Source organism: Nerophis lumbriciformis, linkage group LG01 (genome assembly GCF_033978685.3).
Source record: "Nerophis lumbriciformis linkage group LG01, RoL_Nlum_v2.1, whole genome shotgun sequence".
Taxonomy (NCBI): domain Eukaryota; kingdom Metazoa; phylum Chordata; class Actinopteri; order Syngnathiformes; family Syngnathidae; genus Nerophis; species Nerophis lumbriciformis.
The window spans coordinates 25,654,042-25,670,831 of NC_084548.2; the positions used below are offsets into that span (position 1 = coordinate 25,654,042).

General features: G+C 44.5%; 1 protein-coding gene across 1 annotated transcript in view; it reads left to right on the forward strand.

The window, feature by feature from the left end:
• The window catches only part of dmd (dystrophin), a 586,555-nt gene that overhangs the window by 143,489 nt on the left and 426,276 nt on the right, over positions 1 to 16,790 (forward strand). Inside the window, exons 6-8 of the mRNA XM_061978041.1 lie at positions 13,451 to 13,552; positions 13,902 to 13,972; positions 15,576 to 15,694. Of these exons, the coding sequence (XP_061834025.1) occupies positions 13,451 to 13,552; positions 13,902 to 13,972; positions 15,576 to 15,694 (292 nt within the window). The remainder of the gene's footprint in view (positions 1 to 13,450; positions 13,553 to 13,901; positions 13,973 to 15,575; positions 15,695 to 16,790) is intronic.

A 16,790-nucleotide genomic window follows, 5' to 3' on the forward strand; every position in this document is an offset into this window, starting at 1 on the left:
CAGACTGATAATTTTCAGAGGGAGTTGCTTCATATTGCTGCATGACAATTAGAGATGTCTGATAATATCGGCCTGTCGATATTATCGTCCTGCCGATATTACCGTCCGATAAATGCTTTAAAATGTAGTATCGGAAATTATCGGTATCGTTTTTTTTTATTATCGTATCAGGTTTTATTTTATTTTATTTGTATTTTTTTTATTAAATCAACATAAAAAACACAAGATACACTTACAATTAGTGCACTAACCCAAAAAACCTCCCTCCCCCATTTAGACTCATTCACACTCATTCACACAAAAGGGTTGTTTCTTTCTGTTATTAATATTCTGGTTCCTACATTATATATCAATATAGATCAATACAGTCTGCAAGGGATACAGTCCGTAAGCACACATGATTGTGCGTGCTGCTGGTCCACTAATAGTACTAACCTTTAACAGTTAATTTTACTCATTTTCATTAATTACTAGTTTCTATGTAACTGTTGTTATATTGTTTTACTTTCTTTTTTATTCAAGAAAATGTTTTTAATTTATTTATCTTATTTTATTTTATTTTATTTTTAAAAAAGGACCTTATCTTCACCATACCTGGTTGTCCAAATTAGGCATAATAATGTGTTAATTCCACGACTGTATATATCGGTATCGGTTGATATCGGTATCGGTAATTATAGAGTTGGACAATATCGGAATATCGGATATCGGCAAAAAGCCATTATCGGACATCCCTAATGACAATGTTTTAACCTTCTCAATTAATTATTAAGATGTAATATTCAGCCTGCTAATCATCATGTATTTGAGGACTCGACCAGAACATGTTATAAAATAATTTATAAAATATTTCAGCCAGCCAGGAGTTCAAGTGAAGCAACTAACAATTTGCATCCTTGTCGTTGTTATGATAGGACATACAAACAATTAAAGCTAACAGTAGTGCTGCAAATCGCCATTATTTGTTAACAACACACCTATATTATGCACGTGCACATATTACATTTGTACTTTGTGAACAACATTACGTCCTAAAAACCGTAAGTGGACGGGATATAATGCTTAAAATACATTGGAAAGCTACTACCCTCATGGCATCAATGAAAAAGTTGCAAACATATTTTATGTTGACAAAAAGGGTTGGCCATATGTCGATGTCGATTGACCAGGACTTGGTTAGTTAGTCACCATGGACGGGTTAGCGCGGGGGTCGGCAACTCGCAGCTCTAGTCTTTAGCACCGGCCTAGTGGCTTCCTAGAGCTTTTTCAAAAATGTATGAAAATGGAAAAAGATGATAAAAAAAAACATTTTTTTGTTTTAATATAGTTCCTATAGAAGGACAAACATGACACAAACTTTCCTAATTGTTAGAAATCCTGCGGTTTATATTCAACATGCTTCACTGATGACAGTATTTGGCGAGCGCTGTTTTGTCCTTTAACTCACTGTAGTTTGTGAACATGTACAAGTTTTTCCGACGCTGCTACAGAAAGACGTGTTTTTTGCCACACCTTCTTTGTCTCATTTTGTCCACCAAATGTTTTATGCTGTGTGTGAATGCTCAAAAATTTGTTTTTTTGATGATATTGACTTGTTGGAGTGCTTATCAAGCATATTTGGTCTAAGCCAGGGGTCGGGAACCTTTTTGGCTGAGAGAGCCATGAAAGACAAATATTTTAAATGTATTTCCGTGAGAGCCATATAATATATTTTTTAACACTTAATACAACTAAATGCATGCATTTTTAAGTAAGACCAACATTTTTAGAGTATAATAAGTCTCTCATTCTTTGTAATAACATTGTTATTCTGAAGCTAACCAATAATAAATAAAATTCTCCTTACCATTAATGCGACTTCTTGAACAGGTGCGGTAGAAAACGGATGGATGGATTAAAATGCATGGGAATGTTTTATATTTTGAACGTTATTTTTAACACTGTGATTACCAGCGGAATTATTCAGTACTTATCCTGTTAAGTAATGTCAGCTAAGATTTATCTGAGAGCCAGATGCAGTCATCAAAAGAGCCACATCTGGCTCTAGAGCCATAGGTTCCCTACCGCTGGTCTAAGCTATTCGATGCTAGCATGCTATTTAGGCTAGCTGTATATACATATTGTATCATTATGCCTCATTTGTAGGTATATTTGAGCTCATTTAATTTCCTTTACTTATGTCCTTTGTGTATTTAATTTAAATTTGCATGTCTGATGACACATTATCTGGATGTAATATTGGCTGCATTTCTGATAATAATGATAAATCCATCCAGAAACTGGCCTGCTGTTTCCTTTAACTTGGGGACAAACATCTATACCTTTGGTCATTCTAAGCAAATAATTTCCTGGCATTATCTCACCTTCCGACAAGCCTCTGTTTTACTAATGTTTTCCCATGTTGTAAAAATGTGTAGAATAAATATTACATTTGAATCTTTCTGTCAACGAAGATTTGCGGCGGCCTGTGACAGTCATTTTGATAATAGGCCAATATAGCAAATATAGGCGCTTACATCATGTGTTTCCTTCATTATAACACATATATAGGCTTTTAATTTTTGCGGCTCCAGACAGATTATTTTTTAAATTTTTGGTTCAATATGGTTCTTTCAACGTTTTGGGTTGCCGACCCCTGCGTTAGTGACATAAATGGTACAGACTTACGCAGGTTACACTGTATCAAAGGTTCACGTTCAAACATTATTGCCAGTTGGTATATACCACCAATCACAACATGGTTATCTATTTAAAAAAAATCATCTCCTGGCAGCTCCTCTCTGAGCTGCCACCTTAACGTGGTGGAGGAGTTTGCGTGTCCCAATGATCCTAGGAGCTATGTTGTCCGGGGGCTTGATGCCCCCTGGTAGGGTCTCCCAAGACAAACTGGTCCTAGGTGAGGGATCAGACAAAGAGCAGCTCGAAGACCTCTATGAAGAAAACGACTAAGGAACCCAGATTTCCCTCGCCCGGACGCGGGTCACCGGGGCCCCCCTCTGGAGCCAGGCCCGGAGGTGGGGCACGATGGCGAGCGCCTGGTGGCCGGGCCTGTCCCCATGGGGCCCGGCCGGGCACAGCCCGAAGAGGCAACGTGGGTCCCCCCTCCAATGGGCTCACCACCCATAGCAGGGGTCATAGAGGTCGGGTGCGATGTGAGCTGGGCGGCAGCCGAGGGCAGGGCACTTGGCGGTCCGATCCTCGGCTACAGAAGCTAGCTCTTGGGACGTGGAACGTCACCTCGCTGGGGGGGAAGGAGCCTGAGCTAGAGCGCGAGGTGGAGACGTTCCGACTAAATATAGTCGGACTCACTTCGACGCACAGCAAGGGCTCTGGAACCAGTTCTCTCGAGAGGGGCTGGACTCTCTTCCACTCTGGCGTTGCCGGCAGTGAGAGGCGACGGGCTGGGGTGGCAATTCTTGTTTCCCCCCGGCTCAGAGCCTGTACATTGGAGTTCAACCCGGTGGACGAGAGGGTAGCTTCCCTTCGCCTTCGGGTGGGGGAACGGGTCCTGACTGTGGTTTGCGCTTACGCGCCAAACCGCAGCTCAGAGTACCCACCTTTTTTGGATTCACTCGAGGGAGTACTTGAGAGTGCTCCCCCGGGTGATTCCCTCGTTCTACTGGGGGACTTCAATGCTCATGTTGGCAGCGACAGTGAAACCTGGAGAGGCGTGATCGGGAAGAATGGCTGCCCGGATCTGAACCCGAGCAGTGTTTTGTTATTGGACTTTTGTGCCCGTCACAGATTGTCCATAACGAACACCATGTTCAAACATAAGGGTGTCCATATGTGCACTTGGCACCAGGACACCCTAGGCCGCAGTTCCATGATCGACTTTGTAGTTGTGTCATCGGATTTGCGGCCTCATGTTCTGGACACTCGGGTGAAGAGAGGGGCGGAGCTTTCTACCGATCACCACCTGGTGGTGAGTTGGCTGCGATGGTGGGGGAGGATGCCGGACAGACCTGGCAGGCCCAAACGCATTGTGAGGGTTTGCTGGGAACGTCTGGCAGAGTCTCCTGTCAGAGAGAGTTTCAATTCCCACCTCCGGAAGAACTTTGAACATGTCACAAGGGAGGTGCTGGACATTGAGTCCGAATGGACGATGTTCCGTGCCTCTATTGTCGAGGCGGCTGATTGGAGCTGTGGCCGCAAGGTAGTTGGTGCTTGTCGTGGCGGTAATCCTAGAACCCGTTGGTGGACACCGGCGGTGAGGGATGCCGTCAAGCTGAAGAAGGAGTCCTATCGGGTTCTTTTGGCTCATCGGACTCCCGAGGCAGTGGACAGGTACCGACAGGCCAAGCGGTGTGCGGCTTCAGCGGTCGCAGAGGCAAAAACTCGGACATGGGAGGAGTTCGGTGAGGCCATGGAAAACGACTTCCGGATGGCTTCGAAGCAATTCTGGACCACCATCCGCCGCCTCAGGAAGGGGAAGCAGTGCACTATCAACACCGTGTATAGCGAGGATGGTGTTCTGCTGACCTCGACTGCGGATGTTGTGGATCGGTGGAGGGAATACTTCGAAGACCTCCTCAATCCCACCAACACGTCTTCCTATGAGGAAGCAGTGCCTGGGGAGTCTGTGGTGGGCTCTCCTATTTCTGGGGCTGAGGTTGCTGAGGTAGTTAAAAAGCTCCTCGGTGACAAGGCTCCGGGGGTAGATGAGATCCGCCCGGAGTTCCTTAAGGCTCTGGATGCTGTGGGGCTGTCTTGGTTGACAAGACTCTGCAGCATCGCGTGGACATCGGGGGCGGTACCACTGGATTGGCAGACCGGGGTGGTGGTTCCTCTCTTTAAGAAGGGGAACCGGAGGGTGTGTTCTAACTATCGTGGGATCACACTCCTCAGCCTTCCCGGTAAGGTCTATTCAGGTGTACTGGAGAGGAGGCTACGCCGGATAGTCGAACCTCGGATTCAGGAGGAACAGTGTGGTTTTCGTCCTGGTCGTGGAACTGTGGACCAGCTCTATACTCTCGGCAGGGTCCTTGAGGGTGCATGGGAGTTTGCCCAACCAGTCTACATGTGTTTTGTGGACTTGGAGAAGGCATTCGACCGTGTCCCTCGGGAAGTCCTGTGGGGAGTGCTCAGAGAGTATGGGGTATCGAACTGTCTGATTGTGGCAGTCCGCTCCCTGTATGATCAGTGCCAGAGCTTGGTCCATTGCCGGTAGTAAGTCGGACACATTTCCAGTGAGGGTTGGACTCCGCCAAGGCTGCCCTTTGTCACCGATTCTGTTCATAACTTTTATGGACAGAATTTCTAGGCGCAGTCAAGGCGTTGAGGGGATCTGGTTTGGTGGCTGCAGGATTAGGTCTCTGCTTTTTGCAGATGATGTGGTCCTGATGGCTTCATCTGGCCAGGATCTTCAGCTCTCACTGGATCGGTTCGCAGCTGAGTGTGAAGCGACTGGGATGAGAATCAGCACCTCCAAGTCCGAGTCCATGGTTCTCTCCCGGAAAAGGGTGGAGTGCCATCTCCGGGTTGGGGAGGAGATCTTGCCCCAAGTGGAGGAGTTCAAGTACCTCGGAGTCTTGTTCACGAGTGAGGGAAGAGTGAATCGTGAGATCGACAGGCGGATCGGTGCGGCGTCTTCAGTAATGCGGACGCTGTATCGGTCCGTTGTGGTGAAGAAGGAGCTGAGCCGGAAGGCAAAGCTCTCAATTTACCGGTCGATCTACGTTCCCATCCTCACCTATGGTCATGAGCTTTGGGTTATGACCGAAAGGACAAGATCACGGGTACAAGCGGCCGAAATGAGTTTCCTCCGCCGGGTAGCGGGGCTCTCCCTTAGAGATAGGGTGAGAAGCTCTGCCATCCGGGTGGAGCTCAAAGTAAAGCCGCTGCTCCTCCACATCGAGAGGAGCCAGATGAGGTGGTTCGGGCATCTGGTCAGGATGCCACCCGAACGCCTCCCTAGGGAGGTGTTTAGGGCACGTCCGACCGGTAGGAGGCCGCGGGGAAGACCCAGGACACGTTGGGAAGACTATGTCTCCCGGCTGGCCTGGGAACGCCTCGGGGTCCCCCGGGAGGAGCTGGATGAAGTGGCTGGGGAGAGGGAAGTCTGGGCTTCCCTGCTTAGACTGCTGCCCCCGCGACCCGACCTCGGATAAGCGGAAGAAGATGGATGGATGGATGGAAAAATCATAAATCATTAATCATAAAATTATGATTAATACTATCATCTGACAAAACACAGTGTGGACATTGCCGAGAGAGCACACATACTAAAGAATGTAAATATTGTCTCGGAAAATGGAAGTTAAGTGTCAAAAATGGTGCAGAATAAGAATTATTTTAATTTGTAACTTTTATAACACATATATAACATAACGTAAATACAGTATTTGTAAATGCTCTTCAACATTTACACGGGCACTCACTTTAACTCCAGTCACTTAACAAGAATGATCTGCATCATAGAGTCAATCGCTTCATACCGTGCATACTTTGCCTTCGCTAGTCATGGAATTAATAGCACTGTTGTGCAAGTTGTGTCCCAATGTGTGTGCGTGCGTGCGTGCGTGCGTGTGTGTGTGTGAGTGTGTGTGTGTGTGTGTGTGTGTGTGTGTGTGTGTTGTATGGCAGTTTGTGTATACAGCAGTCTTTGTCAAAGCGCCCCTCCAATTAAAGTGGAAATGAATGCAGTGACCTACTCCAAAATGAGTAACCCCTCCCAATTTTTGTCTTCCTCGACCACATTTAGTGGCGAATGGCTAACAAACTGTTTGTACTGTGTTGTTTCATGTGTGTGTGTGCGTGTGCGAGTGTGTGTGTGTGCGCGTGTGTGTCAGCAAAACAACAGAGTAAACAGAGTCCCTGGAGTTCAAAGTCTAATAATAGATAGAGAGGCAATTGATGTGTGTATGCATATGCGTGACTGTATAGAATAATATAATGTTTTGTTGTATACGCTCGTCAAATGTGTGACCATAAGACGTATACAGTGTTCATACTGAGGGTAAGATATGCTAAAGTAATGCTAGATAGTGAAATGTACAACACCTCCGCCCAAGCCTAAGTGTCCCAAATCTGTCACTCACAACTGCACAACCACGCGCACTAATACACACGCACACACACACACACACACACACACACACACACACACACACACACACACACACACACACACACCTGCGCAACGTAGCCAATGCATCAGTCCTTGCAAGTAATAAATGAGAACCCACAGTTTCTATTATCAATCAAATACAAAGTGTATATAACGATTCGTTTTAACAACGATTCTATTTAATTCGATATTTGTGGTTGCCAATACGATTCAGGGACGGTAAAATTTTTTTTTAGAACAATATGATCCGAAACAATTCAGTGAGTAGAAATTGATGCAGTAACTTTTTAGCCCCCTAAAAAATTCAACTCGCTTGACTGTGAAATAAATACTGGATACTGTACACTGCAGGTGAAGTTTCCTATATTCCAGTTATTTCTTGTAAGGGAATTATGTATAAAATAATTATGGACACAAACACGCGCGTAAACAACATTTAATGGCCAATGCATTCACATCTTATCTGAATAAAGTGTAGCCAATATTTTAAGTTAAATTAAGAAGATGAAACATTTTCTGCTCATATTTTCAATAGTCAAGCAATTTTCAGTAAAACTACAATAACCAACATTTTAACAGTAGGTTTACCTGCTAAATAAGGTTCCCAGACCCGGCCATACAGTACCTGTTCTCCGCCCTGGCGACAGCGGTCACAGACAGTGTTCCAGGTGTGCATGTATGCCCCTTCACCCCTGTTGATGGTGTTGGCCCCTCGCTTCCTAATTTCCATAGCCTCCTTCATCCATCTCTTGTATTTATGTTTCTGATTAAATAACTTTTTTCCGGCTGTTGGTTGCTGTCACTTAATGTTGTGATCCGAAAGTCGGCGGGTCGCATAACTTGCTCCGCTACCACTTCCATAGTGCGGGTCGCGTATTTTTTGGCTTAAAGTTGTGTTGGGGCATTAAATTATTGTGTTGTGTCATTTGTATTTGTTGTGGATTTTGCAATCGTGTTGTAGCTGAAAGTTGCTGTGTTGTAATTAATAATATTGTCTTGTGGCGTTTGTTATGACATTTCTCCGATGCGACCATCGTAGTTAACCGCTATTTTTGTTTAGATGACATCACAGACGGGCAAACGGACTAAACGTTTAACGTCCTTATTTTTAGAAGTGCGAAACTTCATATAAAGTCTGCTGTTCTTAAATGCAATGTTTTCATTTTTCTAGTATCAATAAAATTGATGAATTTCCTTTTAAAACAAGCTTGGATTGATTCCTATCTTCCAGGAGGCAAACTTGCCGAGCACAAATCGATATACTTGAATTTTAGGAATATAAATTGATCAATCGATATATCTATCAATCTAATACGTAGACGATGTACAATACTAGAAAATGTACCTGCAACTATTTTGTATGTGCGTAATAAAGATGTGTCACCACCAGGTTTGTACGGTATACCGGTATTAGTATAGTACCGCGATATTAATTAATCATATTCTGTACTATACTGCCTCTAAAAAGTACCGGTCCCCACACCCCTGTGCCCCCGTCGTCGTCACGTCATGTCTTGCAGGTTTACGAGCAGACGAGCATGTTTGGCAGCGCACAATCATGGAGTACTTAGAAGCAGACACAGTGTGTAGACAGAAAGGGGAGAAGGGACGTATTTTGGCTTAAAAACTAACGATAAAGGTGAAGTTATAACTCTGAAACGCCCTCAGGAAGAGGTGCTTTAAGACATGGCTAGCTAGCTCGCGGCTAAAGATCATCCGCAGTCGGCAGTGTTTTAGCTACTTCTAAATCACTAATCCTGGTCTCCATGGCGACAAATAAAATACAATTCTTACAAGTATCATCCCTGCAGGACAAGGAATAGCTAAACATGTTTCACTACACACCGTAGCTCACCGGCGTCAAAATGTAAACAAACGCCAATGGTGGATCTACACCTGACATCCACTGTAATGATACCAAGTACAAGAGCGTATCTAGTCGATACTACTATGATTATTATCGATATTTTTTGGCATCACAACATCTTCTTTCGTTTTTTTTTCATTTATATTGTGTTAATAAACTCAGGAAATATGTTCCTGGACACATGAGGACTTTGAATATGACCAATGTATGATCCTGTAACAACTTTGGTATCGGATTGATACCCAAATTTGTGATATCATCCAAAACTAATATAAAGCATCTAAACAACAGAAAATAAGTGATTTTTTACATTTTAACAGAAGTGTAGATAGAACATGTTAAAAGAGAAAGTAAGTAGATATTAACAGTAAATGAACAAGTAGATTAATAATTCATTTTCTACCACTTGTCCTCTCCTCTCTGAGCTGCCACCTTAACGTGGTAGAGGAGTTTGCGTGTCCCAAAGATCCTAGGAGCTATGTTGTCCGGGGGCTTTATGCCCCCTGGTAGGGTCTCCCAAGACAAACTGGTCCTAGGTGAGGGATCAGACAAAGAGCAGCTCGAAGACCTTTATGAAGAAAACAAACAAGGAACCCAGATTTCCCTTGCCCGGACGCAGGTCACCGGGGCACCCCTCTGGAGCCAGGCCCAGAGGTGGGGCATGATGGCGAGCGCCTGGTGGCCGGGCCTGTCCCCATGGGGCCCGGCCGGGCACAGCCCGAAGAGGCAACGTGGGTCCCCCCTCCAATGGGCTCACCACCCATAGCAGGGGTCATAGAGGTCGGGTGCGATGTGAGCTGGGCGGCAGCCGAGGGCAGGGCACTTGGCGGTCCGATCCTCGGCTACAGAAGCTAGCTCTTGGGACGTGGAACGTCACCTCGCTGGGGGGGAAGGAGCCTGAGCTAGTGCGCGAGGTGGAGAAGTTCCAGCTAGATATAGTCGGACTCACTTCGACGCACAGCAAGGGCTCTGGAACCAGTTCTCTCGAGAGGGGCTGGACTCTCTTCCACTCTGGCGTTGCCGGCAGTGAGAGGCGACGGGCTGGGGTAGCAATTCTTGTTTCCCCCCGGCTCAGAGCCTGTACGTTGGAGTTCAACCCGGTGGACGAGAGGGTAGCTTCCCTCCGCCTTCGAGTGGGGGGAACGGGTCCTGACTGTGGTTTGCGCTTACGCGCCAAGCCGCAGCTCAGAGTACCCACCCTTTTTGGATTCACTCGAGGGAGTACTTGAGAGTGCTCCCCCGGGTGATTCCCTCGTTCTACTGGGGGACTTCAATGCTCATGTTGGCAGCGACAGTGAAACCTGGAGAGGCGTGATTGGGAAGAATGGCTGCCCGGATCTGAACCCGAGCAGTGTTTTGTTATTGGACTTTTGTGCCCGTCACAGATTGTCCATAACGAACACCATGTTCAAACATAAGGGTGTCCATATGTGCACTTGGCACCAGGACACCCTAGGTCGCAATTCCATGATCGACTTTGTAGTTGTATCATCGGATTTGCGGCCTCATGTTTTGGACACTCGGGTGAAGAGAGGGGCGGAGCTTTCTACCGATCACCACCTGGTGGTGAGTTGGCTGCGATGGTGGGGGAGGATGCCGTACAGACCTGGCAGGCCCAAACGCATTGTGAGGGTTTGCTGGGAACGTCTGGCAGAGTCTCCTGTCAGAGAGAGTTTCAATTCCCACCTCCGGAAGAACTTTGAACATGTCACGAGGGAGGTGCTGGACATTGAGTCCGAATGGACCATGTTCCGCGCCTCTATTGTCGAGGCGGCTGATTGGAGCTGTGGCCGCAAGGTAGTTGGTGCTTGTCGTGGCGGTAATCCTAGAACCCGTTGGTGGACACCGGCGGTGAGGGATGCCGTCAAGCTGAAGAAGGAGTCCTATCGGGTTCTTTTGGCTCATAGGACTCCTGAGGCAGCGGACAAGTACCGACAGGCCAAGCGGTGCGCGGCTTCAGCGGTCGCAGAGGCAAAAACTCGGACATGGGAGGAGTTCGGTGAGGCCATGGAAAACGACTTCCGGACAGCAATTCTGGACCACCATCCGCCGCCTCAGGAAGGGGAAGCAGTGCACTATCAACACCGTGTATGGCGAGGATGGTGTTCTGCTGACCTCGACTGCGGATGTTGTGGATCGGTGGAGGGAATACTTCGAAGACCTCCTCAATCCCACCAACACGTCTTCCTATGAGGAAGCAGTGCCTGGGGAGTCTGTGGTGGGCTCTCTTATTTCTGGGGCTGAGGTTGCTGAGGTAGTTAAAAAGCTCCTCGGTGGCAAGGCCCCGGGGGTAGATGAGATCCGCCCGGAGTTCCTTAAGGCTCTGGATGCTGTGGGGCTGTCTTGGTTGACAAGACTCTGCAGCATCGCGTGGACATCGGGGGCGGTACCACTGGATTGGCAAACCGGGGTGGTGGTTCCTCTCTTTAAGAAGGGGAACCGGAGGGTGTGTTCTAACTATCGTGGGATCACACTCCTCAGCCTTCCCGGTAAGGTCTATTCAGGTGTACTGGAGAGGAGGCTACGCCGGATAGTCGAACCTCGGATTCAGGAGGAACAGTGTGGTTTTCGTCCTGGTCGTGGAACTGTGGACCAGCTCTATACTCTCGGCAGGGTCCTTGAGGGTGCATGGGAGTTTGCCCAACCAGTCTACATGTGTTTTGTGGACTTGGAGAAGGCATTCGACCGTGTCCCTCGGGAAGTCCTGTGGGGAGTGCTCAGAGAGTACGGGGTATCGAACTGTCTGATTGTGGCAGTCCGCTCCCTGTATGATCAGTGCCAGAGCTTGGTCCGCATTGCCGGTAGTAAGTCGGACACGTTTCCAGTGAGGGTTGGACTCCGCCAAGGCTGCCCTTTGTCACCGATTCTGTTCATAACTTTTATGGACAGAATTTCTAGGCGCAGTCAAGGCGTTGAGGGGATCTGGTTTGGTGGCTGCAGGATTAGGTCTCTGCTTTTTGCAGATGATGTGGTCCTGATGGCTTCATCTGGCCAGGATCTTCAGCTCTCACTGGATCGGTTCGCAGCTGAGTGTGAAGCGACTGGGATGAGAATCAGCACCTCCAAGTCCGAGTCAATGGTTCTCGCCCGGAAAAGGGTGGAGTACCATCTCCGGGTTGGGGAGGAGATCTTGCCCCAAGTGGAGGAGTTCAAGTACCTCGGAGTCTTGTTCACGAGTGAGGGAAGAGTGGATCGTGAGATCGACAGGCGGATCGGTGCGGCGTCTTCAGTAATGCGGACGCTGTATCGATCCGTTGTGGTGAAGAAGGAGCTGAGCCGGAAGGCAAAGCTCTCAATTTACCGGTCGATCTACGTTCCCATCCTCACCTATGGTCATGAGCTTTGGGTTATGACCGAAAGGACAAGATCACGGGTACAAGCGGCCGAAATGAGTTTCCTCCGCCGGGTGGCGGGGCTCTCCCTTAGAGATAGGGTGAGAAGCTCTGCCATCCGGGAGGAGATGACTGCATCTGGCTCTCAGATAAATCTTAGCTGACATTGCTTAACACGATAAGTAATGAATAATTCAGCTGGTAATCACAGTGTTAAAAATAACGTTCAAAATATAAAACATTCTCATGCATTTTAATCCTTCCATCCGTTTTCTACCGCACCTGTTCAAGAAGTCGCATTAATGGTAAGAAGTATTTTATTTATTATTGGTTAGTTTCAGAATAACAATGTTATTAAAAAGAATAAGAGACTTATTATACTCTAAAAATCTTGGTCTTACTTAAAAATACACGCATCTAGTTGTATTCAGTGTTAAAAAAATATTATATGGCTCTCACGGAAATACATTTTAAAATCTTTGGCTTTCATGGCTCTCTCAGCCAAAAAGGTTCCCGACCCCTGATTTAGACAATATAATAGAATGGAAAATGACACAATATGTTACTGCATATGTCAGCAGACTAAATTAGGAGCCTTTGTTTGTTTACTTACTACTAAAAGACAAGTTCTCTTGTATGTTCACTATTTTATTTAAGGACAAATTTGCAATGAGAAACATATATTTGATGTACCATAAGATTTTTTGTTTAAATAAAGCCAATAATGCAATTTTTTCTGGTACCCTTTATTTAGAAATGTATCGAAGTACCGAAAAGTGTCAAAATAATTGGTACTGGTGCCAGTACTAAATATTGGTATCGGGACAACACTAGTCACCACCCATCCATTTGACAAATTGGCTCTACAATCTGTGTTTGTTGATTATTATTCACGAGTACAATCAGCGGAGGTTTTTAACAACTAAACATGGGCTGATTATTGAGACGCAAACACCTGCACAAATGCACATGCTTAGCATAGCTGACTGCATTGCAATCTCTCCCACAGTTACATTTCACCAACTTTCATGATCAAATGATTCCAAATTAGTTCCACAAAATAACAATAAAGAGCAACCACTGCATCTGTGAAAAAAACAATGGTTCCGTACTGAAAAATGTGACGATGAACACATGCCGTTACACCCTTAGTAGACGTTGTATTTGTTTGTATGTTTGCAGGTAAAGGATGTGATGAAGGAGGTGATGGCTGGCCTAAAGCAGACCAACAGTGAGAAGATTCTGTTGAGTTGGGTTCGTCAGAACACAAGCCAGTACCCACAGGTTGGTATCATTCAATACTGCTTTACTGATAAATCAGCCTCTTTTGAAGGGAATAAAGTAGATGGTACGTTACATTACAACACCGAGCATGATTGAAGCTGGCAGGGAACACATGGTTGTGGGTGTTCTGGGGGCATAGGGAAGTGACAGATAGTGAGCAGGTGGGCAAGCAGCAGGGTCGCTGGGGTCAGGCTCACCGGAGTGACACTACTGTCAGAGAAAAAACTTCTTATGATTAATTAATTCTGTGGGATTGACCCACAGGAGGTATTTTCCACTCTATTGGGTGTTTTGCTTCCTTTTACATGTGGGCTCTTTTATTGACATCCATTATCCTTTATGTCCTCAGGTCAACGTGGTCAACTTCTCCAGTAGCTGGAATGATGGGCTGGCGTTCAATGCCCTCATCCACAGCCACAGGTAGACCAAACAGATTAAAGGCCTTGTCTATGAGACATGTCACTGAATGAATGCCATTTGCCTGTAGTAACTCTCTCAACAGAAACATACATGTCTGTCTTTTTTCAGCTCTAAATCGGCCAATAAACATATGTGTACAGCTCCACTAATGGACATTGGAGTGTTACTTTCAAAGGCAAAACTAAAGTATTGCTAGAAACATAATTTTGAATGGGACTTTATTGTATTGTATGTATAGTACATGTTCCAAAAAGAAAAAAGCATAAAACACCACCAGAATTAGAGATATTACAAGTCAAAGTGATGAAGCTTAGTGTTACGGTCATGACTTGGTGTAACTAAACATAAGATGAAGGCAATTGCATTTTATTGATATTTGAAATGTATTCAATGTTTATAAATGAATATTTAAATTTACTAAATGTAAAAAAGGGAATAAATATTCAAAATAAGATCATTAAATGAAATCTAGTTTGGTTACGCCATCATGAGCGCAACACAAGGTTGTAAAAGTACAATTGTAAATAAGATGTCAAAAGCAAACTGAAATCAAATACACACAGCTTAAAGATTGTTCAATACCTATTTAAATTTAGTAATACATAAATATGATTATTTATTAAAATATAAAATAAATATACCTGAATAGAACGCTCATGATGGTTACACCAAAAAGTAAAGCTATGATTCGCGTTTTTCCAAGTTTTTGGGGCATTTTTATGCTATTTCCAAGCATTTCCTTTTTATTATCGTTGATTTTAAATGGTCAAACTAATGCATATTATATATGCATGCCCTAGTAAACAAAAAAAAAAGTCATATTTATTTTGATTGTTACATTTTGAAGTACATTTGTGCAGGTGGGTGCGAATGTACCCATTACCATGGCATGCATGCATAGATAGCATGTTGACACTAAACATATTGCATTCATTCAACAAAAAATCTATTCAAAAATAAAACAAATAAATATATTTCAAAATGAACAAATACTGTACATAAAAAATAATTTACGTAACAGGGGTGTGGTGATCCTGCAGACCATGTAAATATTCAAAATTTTTGTGGAGTAATGTTTAGGGTAACAGGACTGAGTAAAAACCAAGGGACACGACTCAACTTTGAATTGTAACATTATTTTTATTATTTTTTTATTTATTTTTATTTTTTTAATAACACAAATACGTTAAAAAAAAACATTTCTGAAAGATTTAAATTATTTTATTTCATAGTTTATGCAGGCAACAAATGCTGTTTTTTGTTCAAGCTGGTAAAAATGTATCTTTTAAATTGTATTTATCCAATATGCAATCGAATCAATGTGCTACATAAATGAAAATGTTTTATTTTACAGTTTATGTTATCCTGCATATATGTATTTTATTCCCTGGGCACACAAATGGCAGCAATTCAGTGGAATAGCCTCTATGTACTTATTTTACCTGCAATAGATTAGCAGTTTTTAGGGTGATTTATGTTTTTTGTGTAAGGCCCAGCATTATGTGCTTTCAGTTTCCAAGTTGTATTTAAATTATCTCCATACAAACAATGTGTATTGGAGCAAATATGTCCAACAAAATCTCATTGTTCCCCCCCTCCCCAGACCGGAACTGTTCGACTGGAGCTCTGTAGAAGCCAAAGCGTCAGTGATTGACAGACTGGAACATGCCTTCAGTACAGCAGAACGACACCTGGGCATCGACAGATTGCTGGACCCGGAAGGTAATTAACAACCACACGTACACAAGCGCGCGCACGCACACACACAATTGTTAAGCTTGTTTATGGCTAATAGTGGTGTGGAGAGCAGTGTTTCATTACAAAGTGTTACTTTATGCCATGTATTCTTTACCTGAAAAGAATGTGACAATATGTGTATTATTCTGATCATAGTTTGCAGAGGTATACAACAGTACTGCATCATACTGAGAGCTTTTAACAGTGGGGTACTAAGCCGGAAAAGAGTGTATTGCACTCATGGGGTTGGGAGCGAAGTCTTGTCCCAGGTTGAGGAGTTCAAGTATCTAGGGATGTTGATCCCGGGTGAGAGAACATAGAGAGCAGACAGGTGAAATTGCGCGGTTATGCGGTCGCTGTACTAGACTGTCGTGGTGAAGAGAGAGCTGAGGCGTTAGGAAAAGCTTTCGATGTACTGTTCGATATCTAGCAAAATAACTCAAAATGTTATAAGCTGATTTTCATGAAACTTTGAGGTAATGTCCAAATGGGATAACAACTGATTACTTTGGGGCTGATCCAGATCACCATCCTGATTCAAGACTTTTGTTCTATTTTTTTTTTTTATGTCGTTCTAGTTGTCATTGTAGTCAAGCTATACAAAGTACCACCACAGTTCTGATAAATAAAAGTATAATACATCATATGAATTAAAGGCCTACTGAAATGCGATTTTCTTATTTAAACGGGGATAGCAGGTCCATTCTATGTGTCATACTTGATCATTTCGCGATATTGCCATATTTTTGCTGAAAGGATTTAGTAGAGAACATCGACGATAAAGTTCGCAACTTTTGGTCGCTGATAAAAAAGCCTTGCCTGAAACGGAAGTAGCAGACAAGTAGCGTGACGTCACAGGTTGTGGAGCTCCTCACATCCGCACATTGTTTACAATAATGGCCGATTCGGACCGAGAAAGCGACGATTTCCCCATTAATTTGAGCGAGGATGAAAGATTCGTGGATGAGGAAAGTGAGAGTGAAGGACTAGAGGGCAGTGGGAGCGATTCTGATAGGGAAGATGCTGTGAGAGGCAGGTGGGACCTGAACTTCAGCTGGGAATGACTAAAACAGTAAATAAA